Source organism: Cervus elaphus, chromosome 26 (genome assembly GCF_910594005.1).
Source record: "Cervus elaphus chromosome 26, mCerEla1.1, whole genome shotgun sequence".
NCBI lineage: Eukaryota > Metazoa > Chordata > Mammalia > Artiodactyla > Cervidae > Cervus > Cervus elaphus.
The window spans coordinates 23,745,592-23,761,179 of NC_057840.1; the positions used below are offsets into that span (position 1 = coordinate 23,745,592).

General features: G+C 40.2%; 1 protein-coding gene across 2 annotated transcripts in view; it reads right to left on the reverse strand.

Annotated features, from left to right (window-relative positions):
* The window catches only part of TXLNB (taxilin beta), a 53,558-nt gene that overhangs the window by 6,048 nt on the left and 31,922 nt on the right, over window positions 1–15,588 (reverse strand). For both annotated transcript variants that reach the window (XM_043888397.1, XM_043888398.1), the window contains exons 7-8: window positions 11,180–11,254; window positions 939–1,031 (exon numbers count right to left, since the gene is read on the reverse strand). In XM_043888397.1, the coding sequence (XP_043744332.1) occupies window positions 939–1,031; window positions 11,180–11,254 (168 nt within the window). The remainder of the gene's footprint in view (window positions 1–938; window positions 1,032–11,179; window positions 11,255–15,588) is intronic.

The window sequence follows — 15,588 nt, forward strand, 5'->3', positions numbered from 1 at the left end:
TCTGATGCTGATTTTGTTTTGGGAAAACAATGAATTAAATAAAATTTAAACATTATGTCCAGTAATAAAATTAGCAACTTATATTTGTAAAAGTGGACTTCCCTGGTGGCTCAATGGTAAGGAATCTGCCTACCAATGCAGGAGACATGGGTTTGATCCCTAGGTCAAGAAGATCCCCTGCGGGAGGAAATAACTACCCACAACAGTATTCTTGCCTGGAAAATGTGTGGATAGAGAAGCCTGGTGGGCTGCAGTTCATGGGGTTGCAGAGTCTGACATGACTTAGCGACTAAAATAACAACAAATGATACAATTTGTAAAAGACTTTTAAAAAGTTTAAAATCCTTTACATTAACTTATTTGAACTTCACAATCTTGTGACATAGGCAAGAAAAATAGCATTTTAATAAGGGAGAAGTTAAGTGAATTGTTTACTGCTACTTGATGAGTGAGAGCATGCCCAGAATTTGAATTCAGACTTCTCATTAAAGATTGTCTCAGTTATATCATATTACATATATTCTCTTCTGAGAAGGATTCTATGAAATGGTATTTTCTACTCTAACATTCTGCTTTTGCATATTTGTATGAAAGTTGTTTTTTTTAATCATTAGAAGATTTGATGTTTTTATTTCAACATAAACAACATAATATTATATTGCTAGCTCTTTTCTTTTTAAACGTCTCCATGGACTAGAAAAAGAAAATATTTTTCTTCAGGGTGAAAATGTATCCTGATGTTTTTTGATTCTTCCTAAAATTAATCCACCAGATATTTAACCAATAAAATACAGCCCAAATCTCATTTGCATGTATAAATGTTTCATTACTTCATGAAATGCACTGAAACATCTTAGCAAGAGAAACATGAACCCAAAGGAAAATTGCCTGTCGAAATAGAAAATGTCAGTATTTCATGGGAGACAAGCAATACTCACTTTATCCATTTCTTGTTTGAAAGTGGCGAACACCTCATTGCTTTTTGTCAGTGTGCTCTGAAACTCTTCAAACCTTCCAGAGTAGAGAGTAAGCTGTAAATGGGGGAAAGAGTAGATCTGTTTTAGGCCTGCTTTCCTGTTTTAGGAATGCTTCCAAAACAGAACAACCTGTCATTGTTTGTTATTTGAAAAGGAAAATGATTTAACAGAATTCTCAATATAATGTTAGTGATATGTTCAGTTCTTTTTACTTTGAGATCAGCCTAGGTCAGTGAGTATGACTGAAGTACTTCTTTAAAGAAAAATGACATAATAAAATGTATCATCACCATTTCATTGTATCATAGCTTTTACCAACAAACATTTATTGAGCTCTGACTGAACATAGCAAGGACTGTTATGTACAAAAGCATTTAACCTGTATCTCCTGTTTTTGAAGGACCTGTACTCCTGATAGGAAGATAATCCTAAAGACAACTTGATTACAGAACAGTGAACACAAAGTACCAAATTAGTTAAGTACTGATCAGAGAATTAGATGAATGTGGCAGGTGATCATATAAGCCACATTTTGGTAGAGAAGGTGAGCCTTGGACCTAAGGGAAGTGAGAATGCAGACAAGTATGGACCAGATATTGACTAGGGATACTGCCATTGTGTGGTTGTGCCATTATAAGCACTTGTCATTTCCCTTTTTGACATTGTGGTTTTGTGTGTTTTTGAATACAGTGTTCTAGCCAATAGCAGTTAAATGTTCCTTTTCAAGGAAATGAGTTTATTATACCAATTTTTAATAGAAATTATTGGAAGTTCATTGGAAGGACTGATGCTGAAGCTGAAGCTCCAATAGTTTGGCCACCCAATGCAAAGAACCAGCTCATTGGAAAAGACCCTGGTGCTGGGGAAGATTAAAGGTAAAAGGAGAAGAAGGTGGCAGAGAATGACATGGTTAGATAGCATCACCGAGTCAATAGACGTGAATTTGAGCAAACTTCTGGAGACAGTGAAGGACAGGGAAGTCTGGCATGCTGCAGTTCATGGGATTGCAGAGTCAGACACGACTTAGCAGCTGAACGATGATGATGACGATCCCAATTTTAATGGAAATAACGAGGAAGAAGTGCCTTTTTCTAATTTGCACCAAAAAATATCTTATGGGTTAACATGCAGGTATTGAGAATAGCCTCTGTACTTCCACATTTCAAGGCTTGTATTTGGGGTAGGAGTAGGGCAAGATTGGGAAGGAGATTGTATAAATACTTGATTGTTATTGACAGTGATATAATAATAAAATCTTACTTTTGAAAATAATTTTAGGATAGCATGTTTTGAGTGAGTGGAGATTTAATATGGATGATTCTAGTTTACTGACATGGAACTCTTCCATATTCAAATGAGACTTTGGTACTCTTGAATGTCGGGAATAGCCTGAAGTCCTCAGTTGGGCACCAACGGACTGGTAGGACCTATAGGACTGTCTTTTCAAAAGCACAGAAGAGTGATAGTCACAGCCAGTAGGTTGGAGAGTTTCCAGTCTTGGGAATGGGACTTCAGAGGGATTGTGTGGGAACCAAACAACTTCTAGAACCAAGAAAATTAGCTCATCTAGAACGGTTCATTCTCACATGATTCAGAATAGCAGAGGTTTTACTGCAGTACATGGGCTTCCCTTGTGGCTCAGCTGGTAAAGAATCCGCCTGCAATGCGGGAGACCTGGGTTCGATCCCTGGGTTGGGAAGATCCCCTGGAGAAGGGAAAAGGCAACCCACTCCAGTATTCTGGCCTGGAGAATTCCGTGGACTTGTATAGTCCATGGGGTCTCAAAGAGCTGAGCAACTTTCACTTTACTGCAGTACACAAGAACAGTAAAATAACATAAATCCTTTCGTAAGAAACAGATTTTCCAAAGAAAAAACAACAGCTCATCAGCATTTTGAAATCAGTCATTAACAATGTGAATAGGTGATAAATTTGGGGTAACTCTAGTGGCTTAAAAGTTTTCTCATGATTCCTTGCCATACAGACTGAAAAAGGCTGGGTACAGTGTCATCAGGGAATTCACGGCCAGGAAAGCTTTTAGACATATAGTTCACAGGACAACACAGTTAACCCTTGAACAAAGCAGGGGTTAGGGGGACTGACCCTCCATGAAGTGCAAAACCTGTGTATAATATATAGTCAGCCATCTGTATTCCCAGTTCCTTGTCGCCGCAGTTCCCTATCCATAGATTCAACCAATGTCAGATACTGCAGTACTATAGTATTTGCTATTGGGAAAAAAAAAAATCTATGCATGATTAGATCTTCACAGTTCAAATGTGTGTTGTTCAAGGGTCAAAACCAACTAATGCATTATGTGCAATGCACTCTTGACATATTCTGTTTAATTTAATAAATCTGTTTCATTTTTTCCACAGACAAGTGGCTAGGATTCACTGAATTGATTTCAGGGTGCATGAATAGGTCAAGTCCCTCAGTTTGAGGATAAGCCCCTGTGGGACTGCCTGCCTATGGGAACAACGACCCCAGCTGATCTTCACATATCACAAAATCCATTCATTTGCATTTTGGACCAACTCTCATGTTAACTTCTTTTCCTTACTTTCTCCTCTTTCTTTTCCCAACTTTTCAGTAATTCCGTTAGAATTACAGTGGGTGGATAGATATGGTCTCCTGAGCTGATCCTCCCAAACCCTATCTTGCAGTCCTATAGCTGCAGGCTGCAGACAAGAGGGGAAGGCGGGGCCACGTGTGTGATCCATTTCACCTGCCCAACCTTGATAGGGGGCTTCCATGGTGGCTCAGCAGTAAAGAATCCGCCTGCAATGCAGGAGACGCAGGAGACATAGGTGAGATCCCTGGGTCAGGAAGATCCCCTGGAGAAGGGAATGGCAATCCACTCCAGCATTCTTGCCTGGAGAATTCCATGGACAGGGGAGCCTGGTGGGGTACAGTCCATGGGGTCACAAAGAGTTGGACATGACTGAAGCGACTGAGCATCCATGCATGCATGCAACCTTGACAAGATCAGTGGGAGCAAACACACCCTTCCCGGCCAGCTCTCTTTTCCTTCTTTGGGCTGAGTGTTCTTTTGATGTATAAACTGGGCGGATTTTGTTTTCCTCCTCTATGTTTTCTTGTGTCATGGAGAAGACAGATACACCAGAGTTCAAGGGCTTAGTGTCTCACTTCATCACCACTTTGGCCTTTTTCTAGTGACCCTCAACTTTCTTATCTTTTAAATTGGGTAAAATACACATAACATTCACTGTCTTAACCATTTTTAAGTGTACAGTTCAATATTGTTAAGTATATTCACATTGTTGTGCAAATGGATTTCCAGAATTTTTCATCGTGCAAAACTGAAACTCTGTAACCCATTAAACGATAGCCCTCCATTTCTTCCTTTCCTTCTAGTGATTTTTTTTTTTAATATTTTGCTTTTCTTCCTGTTTGACCTTTTTGTCATAGGTGGCGAAATCTGTGTGAACTATACTTTTCTCAGGTAACCAACTCTGACACTCTTTACTTATATACTAACTAAAAATGTACACTTACTGTTTCCTTTATGGATATTTGTTTGGTCGTATTTTCCCTCTCACTATAATGCTGACATGATGCATGTCTGATATGTCATATTCCCTCTTTCACTTTGGTATATCAGAGAAGCATGGAAGGAACATCCAGAGGTCATCCTCAGGATTCTTACCAGAGGCAGAAATAGAAACAAACTACCCTAGGGTTAGTAACAACAACTCATGCCCCAGTATTTCACTTAAATGGGCTGGGTGGCACACACATTCTTTTAACTGAGCACAAATTTTAATTCCAACAGCACAAGAGAAGACTGTACACATGGACATCACCAGATGGTCAGTACCGAAATCAGATTGATCATGTTCTTTGCAGCCAAAGATGGAGAAGCTGTATACAGTCAGCAGAAACAAGACAGGGAGCTGACTGTGGCTCACATCATGAACTACTTGTTGCCAAATTCAGACTTAAATTGAAGAAAGTAGGGAAAACCACTAGACCATTCAGGTATGACCTAAATCAAATCCCTTAGGATTATACAGTGGAAGTAAGAAATAGATTCAAGGGATTAAATTGGATAGATAGAGTGCCTGAAGCACTATGGACAGAGGTTGGTGACATTGTACAGGAGGCAGTAATCAAGACCATCGACAAGAAAAAGAAATGCAAAAAGACAAAATGGATGTCTGAGAAGGCCTTACAAATAGCTGAGAAGAGAGGAGAAACTAAAGGCAAAGGAGAAAAGGAAAGATATACCCATCTGAATGCAGAGTTTGAAAGAACAGTAAGGAGAGATAAGAAAGCCTTCCTCAGTGATCAGTGCAAAGAAATAGAGGAAAACAATAGAATGGGGAAGACTAGAGATCTCTTCAAGAAAATTAGAGACCCCAAGGGAACATTTCATGTAAAGATGGGCACAATAAAGGACAGAAATGGTATGGACCTAACAGAAGCAGAGGATATTAAGAAGAGGTGGCAAGGATACACAGAAGAGCTATACAAAAGAGATCTTAATGACCGAGATAATCACAATGGTGTGATCACTCACCTAGAACCAGACATCCTGGAATGCGAAGTCAAGTGGGCCTTAGGAAGCATCACTATGAACAAAGCTAGTGGAGGTGATGGAATTTCAGTTGAGCTATTTCAGATCCTAAAAGATGATGCTATGAAAGTGCTGCACTCAATATGCCAGCAAATTTGGAAAACTGAGCAGTGGCCATAGGATTGGAAAAGGTCAGTTTTCATTCCAATTCCAAAGAAAGGCAATGCCAAAGAATGTTCAGACTACTGCCACAATTGCACTCATCTCACACTAGCAAGGTAATGCTCAAAATTCTCCAAGCCAGGCTTCAGCAATACGTGAACCATGAACTTCCAGATGTTCAAGCTGGTTTTAGAAAAGGCAGAGGAACCAGAGATCAAATTGCCAACATCCTCTAGATCATTGAAAAAGCAAGAGAGTTCCAGAAAAACATCTATTTCTGCTTTATTGACTATACCAAAGCCTTTGACTGTGTGGATCACAATAAACTGGAAAATTCCGAAAGTGATGGGACTACCAGACCACCTGGCCTGCCTCTTGAGAAACCTGTATGCAGGTCAGGAAGCAACAGTTAGAACTGGACATGGAACAACAGACTGGTTCCATAAATTGGGAACGGAGTACATCAAGGCTGTGTATTGTCACCCTGCTTATCTAACTTCTATGCAGAGTACTCATGTGAAACGTCGGGCTGGAGGAAGTACAAGCTGGAATCAGGATTGCCGGGAGAAATATCACTAACCTCAGATATGCAGATGACACCATCCTTACGGCAGAAAGTGAAGAACTAAAAAGCCTCTTAGTGAAAGAGGAGAGTGAAAATATTGGCTTAAAACTCAACATTCAGAAAACTAAGATCATGGCATCCAGTCCTGTCACTTCATGGCACATAGATGGGGAAACAATGGAAGCAGTGAGAGGCTTTATTTTGGGGGGCTCCAAAATCACTGCACATGATGGTAAATGCAGCCATGAAATTAAAAGACATTTGCTCCTTGGAAGAAAAGCTATGACAAACCTAGACAGCATATTAAGAAGCAGTGACATTACCTTACCAATAAAGGTCCGTCTAGCCAAGGCTATGGTTTTTCCACTACTCATGTATGGATATGAGCGTTGGACTATAAAGAAAGCTGAGCGCCGAAGAATTGATGCTTTTGAACTGTGGTGTCGGAGAAGACTCTTGAGAGTCCCTTGGACAGCACGGAAATCAAACCAGTCAATCCTGAAGGAAATCAGTCCTGAATATTCATTGGAAGGACAGATGCTGAAGCTGAACCTCCAATACTTTGGCCATTTAATGCCAATGACTCAGTGGAAAAGACCCTGATGCTTGGAAAGATTGAAGGTGGGAGGAGAAGGGGACAACAGAAGATGAGATGGTTGGATGGCATCACGGACGCAATGGACATGAGTTTGAGTAAACTCCGGGAGTTGGTGATGGACAGGGAAGCCCGGTGTGCTGCAGTCACAGAGAGTCAGACATGACTGAGCAACTGAACTGACTGAAATTTTAATTACAAATATTCATAGCATATATGAAACAGAAAGTTTTCTAGAAATTGTTTAGCCAACTTAGGTGATTTCGCTTGGGAACTAATTCAATTATTATTATAGTTTCAGAGAAATCTCCTCTCATCTTAAATAGATACAGTGAGGTCTTCTGAGATTAAAGACTGTGATTTCTCGTCTTTAAGAGTTGACTCACTGAACTTCCCGCTTGGGTAGTATTTTGTGTCTGCAATGCTGTGTTTTGTTGATATTGCTGACTTTCCACATCTACCACCATCTTCAGCCTTATTGATCCAATGAACACTATTTGTAGCCACAGTTGTATTCCATTGATCATCTCTGACATTTACTCTGTTGCCTTGGTTTGTATAATTGAAAGCCAGATGTCTCTTCCCTAAGTGAGAATCATGCTCCAGACTGGCAAGCTATTGTTTTAGGCTGAAAAGTGACTTCAGGCTAGGGAAACACAATCTGTCCTTATATTTTCTTTGCTCAGACCATAGACATGGGGACTAAGATGTCTCCCTCCTATCAACCCACTCTTTTAATTGTCACACCAAAGGAAGTGTTTGAGTGCTTTGCAAAATCATCTGTGATGGACATTGTTTAAGTTTGCTTAAAACTCAGAATTCTAAAAACTAAGATCATGGCATCCAATCCCATCACTTCATAGAAAATAGAAAGGGAAAAAGTGGAATAAGTGGTAGATTTTATTTTCTTGGGTCCAAAATCACTGCAGATGGTGACTCAAGGCATGAAATTAAAGGATGCTTGCTCCTTGAAAGAAAAGCTATGACCAACCTAGACAGCATATTGAAAAGCAGAGACATCACTTTGCTGACAAAGGTCCATCTAGCCAAAGCTATTGTTTTTCCAATAGTCATGTATGGATGTGAGAGATAGACCATAAAGAAGGCTGCATGCATGCGTGCAGGTGTGTGAGCTCTGTCATGTCCAATTCTTTGTGACGCCATAGACTGTAGTCCACCAGGCTCCTCTGTCCATGGAATTTTCCAGGCAAGAATACTGGAATGGGTTGCCATTTCCTCTTCTAGGGGGTCTTCCTGACCCAGGGATGGAACCCATGTCTCTTGCATCTTCTGCATTGGCAGGTAATTCTTTACCACTGTGCCACCTGGGAAGCCCATAGAAGAGTGCTGAAGAATTGATGCTTTGGAACTGTGATTCTGGAGCAGACTCTTCAGAGTTCTTTGGACAGCAAGGAGACCAATCCAGTCAATCCTAAAGGAAATCAATCCTGAATATTCATTGGAATGACTGATGCTGAAGCTGAAGCTCTAGTACTTTGGCCACCTGATGTGAAGAGCCAGCTCACTGGAAAAGACCCTGATGCTGGGAAAGATTGAGGACAAGAGGAGAAGGGGGTGACAGAGGATGGGATGGTTGTATGGCATCACTGACTCAATGGACATGAGTTTGAACAAACTCCAGGAGATAGTGAATGACAGAGAAGCTTGGGGTGCTGCGGTTCATGAGGTGGCAAAGAATTGGACATGACTTAGTGACTGAACAACAACAAACTTTGTTTTTCAAAGGCTTAAACTTTTAAAAAATATAGTGCTGATACTTTTCAATAGAAGCTTGTTTAAGCATTATTACATGTAGGGATTCGGGGCCTCCATATTCTTCTTGATGTTTAAGTAATTATTCAAGTTTTGAAAATGCCTTGAAGGCAAAAGAGATAGACAAGAGGGTCCTTGCAGAGAGAGCCAACCACCATGGAAAGCAAAGTGATGGAGGAGGCAGGGTTAACTCTGTTTAGTACCACACTTCTACAGCCCTGGAAGTTCTCTGTGTTCATGAGCTAGAGCTGAACAGGGTCCTGAGATCATCTTTTCCAGTGGTTCTGAAGCTTTTTGGCAGCTAAAGAACTTCTTTGTCTCATCTATCACTATGTGTGTCCTTACCCATGAGATACCACAAGTATTAACTCATACACTGATCAGTTGTTAGCATTCTAATTAATATCATTGTTATCACTAGATTGTGAGTTTAATTAGGCATTTTTGGTTCTTTTATTGAGTAGTATATCTCTAACATGTAGAGCCATACCAAACACTTAAATGCTCAGTAAATATTAGTTGAATTAATTATGCTTATTATGGGGCAGGCACTGAATTAAGTGCTTTGCATGCATAACTTGAAAACAAACTTCATGTATTACATAAACTCATTTGCCTTTTATAAACTGAATCAACTATACGAATAGCTACCATCCATGCTGCTGAGCGAAGCTGTTATAATGTCAAAAACAACTACATTTTAGATAGCAGCTGCTGCCTCATATGCTGTTATGTTTTGGAAATACTGAAAAGTAATGGGCCTCCAAGAGGTCAGAGGACTCCAGCTTGGGATCTTAGATACATTGCAGCATCCTTGTTTTACAGACCTGGAAGTTTAGGTCCAGGGAGGTTTAGGTGAATTGTACAGAATCAGACAGCGTCTCAGCAGAAGAGCCATCTGGTCCCTGGACTCAGCCCAGTTCTGAGGATTGAACAAGGAACACTGGCAAGTCTAGACCCTGGTTTCTTCTTTTCCAAGCTTGAGGGAGTATAGGTGGGAAATTATATCATACCTTTCAAATCATTAAAGGCCTGTTTTCTGATACCACCTGAATGAACCACTCTCTAGCCCAGAGTCTTAACGGTATTAACGTATTCTTCATTTAGCATAGAAGAGTAGAGATTGCTTATAACAGATGTTGTGAACACTGAATAGCTTCAAGTACTGTCTGTTGTATACCTCAAGGCTTTGTGCTGTGAATGGGACAGAGATAGAGCCAGAAGCCCTAACTTGATGCTCTGTATTCTCCCCTCCCCAACCCCTGCCCCACGACAGTCAGGTCACACCTCCTTCCCCCTGCCTGCTTCTGGCTCAGGAACTGTCGCTGCCTGCCACCCACCCCACACCATGAAATGATGTGTTCCATGACTGCCTAAAGGATGATCTTGGGTGTGTAACTTTATAGTTTAGTCTTTTAATTCTGAGTCCTTTCAATCTATTAATAGTGAAAAAATGTATTCAAATTTATATGTAATTAATATTTAAAAACTGTTTTGGTATATTAGTGGGGAAACAAATCATCATTGTGTTTGGTAAACACTTTGGAAAAGTGTTCTTAGGAAGGTTAGAAATCAAAATGGTATCTTTGTTTTTGTCTATGCAGTGATGTAATTTGTGATTTTGCTTCTTGTTTTTTAAATTTTCTTTTAAAAAATAAACAAATATTCATTGAACTTGTTCATTCATACAATGAATAATTTTTTAATATTTACAATGGACAAGTATTCAGCAGTCAGCACATAAACATTTATAAGTGAATTATTCAAATCTTAAATTAATGCTGCCCAGTTTTGGAAGGCTTCTGATTTTCTCGCTTTTCGTGAATTTTCACTGTGTGATTTTACAGTCCCTTTAGCACGTGGGCATTTCTCCCAGCCAGGGAAGTAGGACTCTGTGGCCCAGCTTATGGCAGGATGAGCAGAGCCGCAAGGGCCCCAGAAAGATGGGAGAAATCTGGCTTTCCTCCAGAGCCAGCTGTTGCATGAAGCTTTATTTTTGAGCCTGCAATATCATTTCCCATAGTCTAATAAAAATACACTCATAACTACATGAAACCAAATAAAAATGGTTTATGACTTGTCCACCATTTCTAATCATTCAGCACTGGCAAGGCCAGCACGAAAATGTGGGTGCTGACTCTATTTTTCTAATTTCCTTTTATTGTAAATAATATCAAACAAGTAGGGACATTTTCAGTATTGGGAATCATAGATGGTGCATTTGCACAGGTTCCATCACGCCTTACCTTGAGAGGTTAGTGGGGGAGGAGGGAGAGAGGACCTGTGAACAGATGGGTGAGGACCCAGCCACCAGCCTATTCTGGTTGACCCTCATTTGTATGTCAGCAGACCTTTTGACCAGAAGTTGTTGGTGCAGAGCATTTATTTTTCTTAGATAAATGATAACACTGGGCCTTTATTTTTACTTAAAAATAGTAAATATGAAGTTATTCTTCCTTTCTAACTCCTGTCCCCACTTCCCCTCCCACATAGAAGGCCTTGTGTAGACTACCTTCGGTTCACAGCAAGGAAGACACCCCGCATGCATTGCTGTACCCCTACTTCACCTGAGCCTGCAGGACCGTCTCTTGTTCCTTTAGCACTTTAGCCTGAAGTTTCCACTCTGCTGCCTGGTTCAGCAGCTGTAAGGAGACAGAACGCATGGAAAGACTGTCAAATTGTCTTTTAAATTACCATTTATTATAACTCGTGTATAAACTTAATTGCATGCTAAATAATCTTCTTAAGTAATTTTTGGGGAACTTTATAAAGAATCTCAGAAAACTAACAAGACAACTAGTTTTAAAGGTCTTATTCTCAGCTAAAAATTAGTGATTCTAATGGGAAAAAAAAAGAGGAAAGAAAGTCTCCAACTCGAGCATGAATCACACAAAATTCAACCTCCCACCAAATTCTGGACCCCTCTGTAGCAATTCTGCCCAGCTATCATTCAGCCTCTGCTTGAACATTTTCAGATTATCCCTACCTGGGGCATTGTGAGCAACTGTTCCTTTGTATTAAACCTAACTGTTCCTTTATATTAGACCACTATTCCCCATCATTGTATGCATCAGAAGCCCCTCAGGGGCATGTTAAAATGCAGATCCTTCTCAGAGAATATGATAGGAAGTGTAGGGTGTGATTAGAATCTGCACAGGGAGCAAATACCCAAGATGGTTTGGATATTGGTAGTCCATGGATTTTATTTTGAGAAACACTAGGTTAGAAATTTGACCTGTTGGTCCAAATTCTGTATAAAGTTTACAAAAGAAGGCTCGTGCCTCTTCTGTAAGGCAGCCCTTCAAATACAACCATGTCAAACACAATCAGAACGGAACTCATGGGTAAAATTGAAAAAGTTGTTTTGGCAATAAAATGACACACACATATGTAAGACATGTTATGTTAACTTAAGATGTATATTCAAGTATCAGTTTTGATGTAGGGCTACAACTTTGTTTTGGATATGTTTCTCCTAGTTGGAATTCAGAGGGTTTTTGTTTTTTACAAAAATTATATCCATAATATGCCATATAAGACTTATAGTTTTTTTAAAAAATCAATAGTGCTAGAACCTGAAGACCTAAGATATTTAATTTGTAAAGCAGCTTGATTGGATAATCCTCTTGGAGTTTTACAACTTTCTTCCAGTCTTTTATATCTGCTTGCATCCAACTTGACAATCATTTATTTATTTATTTTTTCTATTTGCCTACATCTAGGCTTTCAAAGCATTAAAGCATAGTTTTTGTAGAAACAACTTTTTGACACTTATTTCATGAGTTTATATATTATTCTGTTGATTTACATAATGCAAAACCAAGGATAACTGGGAAAAGAGTTGGGAGCAAAGATCTGACTCTTGGTCTTACTTAGCTTGGGCAACCATGTTTAGACACTGCAGAGTGGCTAACTTGCCCCGGGATCCAACATGCTGTGAGCATCTGTCAGTATGCTCACAGAGAATGGTGAATGTCATGGATCACCATCATCAGTCAGTCAGTCAGGTGGCTGTCAGTTAAGAAGTTCCTATTTTATTTCAAGATAGGCTGATAAAAATTTTTTCCTTTTTGTTAATCCATATTTTTAAAAAAAATGTCCATTTTTGTTATTAGAACCAAAAATAGTAAAATCGGTATTTTTAAAAACTTGGAGGCATCTTTTCCTTATCCAAGTTAGTCTTGACCTCTCCATTTATAAAAGGGGGTTATATGTGTTTCTCCATGCCTCTTAGTGAGCAGTGAAGGTTAGTTAGTCTAGAAGTGCACTGTAAGAGACGGCTGAGGCAGCTGCAGGGCAGAAGCCCTGCAGCAACCCCTCTGGTCGTCTGAGCTGTGTGGCAGCAACGTACATGGTGGGCTGCTGCCTGACCCTCAGGGGCCCTGATACGATGAGTTATGATGAAGAGGGAGGAAGAAGGCTGCCTGTTCTTGGGATGAAAAACCCCATACCCCGGCTCTGATGTGTTATTTTAGCACTTTCAAAATGTCAGAGTGGAACCCAGGAAGATGACCAGCTTTGAAGAAGTGAGGGGACTACCTTTATTTTTTAACAGAAGCAGAATATATTGAGAAGAGGTGGCAAGAATGCATAGAAGAACTGTACAAAAAGATCTTCATGACCCAGATAATCACGATGGTGTGATCATTCACCTAGAGCCAGACATCCTGGAATGTGAAGTCAAGTGGCCCTTAGGAAGCATCACTATGAACAAAGCTAGTGGAGGTGATGGAATTCCAGTTGAGTTATTTCAGATCCTAAAAGATGATGCTGTGAAAGTGCTGCACTCAATATGCCAGCAAATGTGGAAAACTGAGCAGTGGCCACAGGACTGGAAAAGGTCAGTTTTCATTCCAATCCCAAAGAAAGGCAATGCCAAAGAATGCTCAAACTATCGCACAATTGCACTCATCTCACACGCTAGTAAAGTAATACTCAAAATTCTCCACGCCAGGCTTCAGCAATACTTGAACAGCAATACACGAATCTCCAGATGTTCAAGCTGGTTTTAGAAAAGGCAGAGGAACCAGAGATCAAATTGCCAACATCCTCTAGATCATTGAAAAAGCAAGAGAGTTCCAGAAAAACATCTATTTCTGCTTTATTGACTATACCAAAGCCTTTGACTGTGTGGATCACAATAAACTGGAAAATTCCAAAAGTGATGGGAATACCAGACCACCTGGCCTGCCTCTTGAGAAACCTGTATGCAGGTCAGGAAGCAACAGTTAGAACTGGACATGGAACAACAGACTGGTTCCATAAATTGGGAAAGGAGTACATCAAGGCTGTATATTGTCACCCTGCTTATTTAACTTATATGCAGAGTACATCATGAGAAACGCTGGGCTGGAAGAAGCACAAGCTGGAATCAAGATTGCTTGGAGAAATATCAATAGCCTCAGATATGCAGACGACACCATCCTTATGGCTGAAAGTGAAGGAGAACTAACGAGCCTCTTGATGAAAGTGAAAGAGGAGAGTGAAAATGTTGGCTTCAAACTCAACATTCAGAGAACTAAGATCATGGCATCCAGTCCCATCACTTCATGGCAAATAGATGGGGAAATAGTGTTAGACTTAATTTTTTTGGGCTCCAAAATCACTGCAGATGGTGATTGCAGCCATGGAATTAAAAGATACTTACTCCTTGGAAGGAAAGTTATGACCAGCCTAGACAGCATATTAAAAAGCAGAGACATTACTTTACCAACAAAGGTCCATCTAGTCAAGGCTATGGTTTTTCCAGTGGTCATGTATATATGTGAGAGTTGGACTGTACAGAAAGCTGAGTGCCGAAGAATTGATGCTTTTGAACTGTGGTGTTAGAGAAGACTCTTGAGAGTCCCTTGGACTGCAAGGAGATCCAACCAGTCCATCCTAAAGGAGATCAGTCCTGGGTGTTCATTGGAAGGACTGATGCTGAAGCTGAAACTCCAATACTTTGGCCACCTGATGCGAAGAGCTGACTCATTTGAAAAGACCCTGATGCTGGGAAAGATTGAGGGCAGGAGGAGAAGGGGACGACAGAGGATGAGATGGTTGGATGGCATCACCAACTCAATGGACGTGAGTTTGGGTATACTCCGGGAGTTGGTGATGGACAGGGAGGCCTTGCTTGCTGCAGTTCATGGGGTTCCAAAGAGTCAGACACGACTGAGCGACTGAACTGAACTGAACCTTTCTTTGACTTATATCTGCTGTTCTGCTAAATCACTGGAGGAAAAGGGCATCATTTTAGTTTCTTGCTAAGATTGAGTTACTCCAAGTCTGGCCTCTATTCTCACAAGAAACTTTGCCTGGTTGTTCGTCTGTTGTGCCTCATATATTAAATCTGAAGGTAGTGATATTCTATAGGAAGCATAGTTTACCTGAGGTTAATTACGTCTAAATAATAAATAAATGCTTTATTTCTTCCTTTGAGAGCTAGGTTGTAAGTGGATTTAGTAAATTAATCTTTAAGAGCGCATTGACATCTGATTGAAATTATGCAGTGTCCACCAGGTTATGTTTTCCAAAATTCATTCTTTTGTTGTCATGTTTGAAAACCAAAGTTTAAAAAAATCACTATCTCACAAACTGAAGTGATTCCAGTCTGGTTTTAGGTAAATGCAAAGCTTGTGATCAGTTGTTAAATGGCCAAATCTGAATGACTGGTCTGTTGTCTCTCCCCAGCAGTAGACACGTGCATTAACTCATGCCTCTGAAACACACCTCTGAGTGTGATGTACTGTCACAGAGCTTGGGATCTGGGGACAGATGTACTGGAGATGTGGCCAGCATACCCCAGTCACTTAGCAGTGTGTGACCTTAAGCAAGTCACATATCCTTTTATGGGCCTCAATTCTCTCATCTGTTTTGGAGTGTTTAGGGTTAATAAGATATCAGTTAAAGATATCACTTGGTTTCTTAAACCAAAACTCAGGAGTCATCCTTGATTCTTCTGTTTCTTCACTGTCACCATCAACAAGCATGG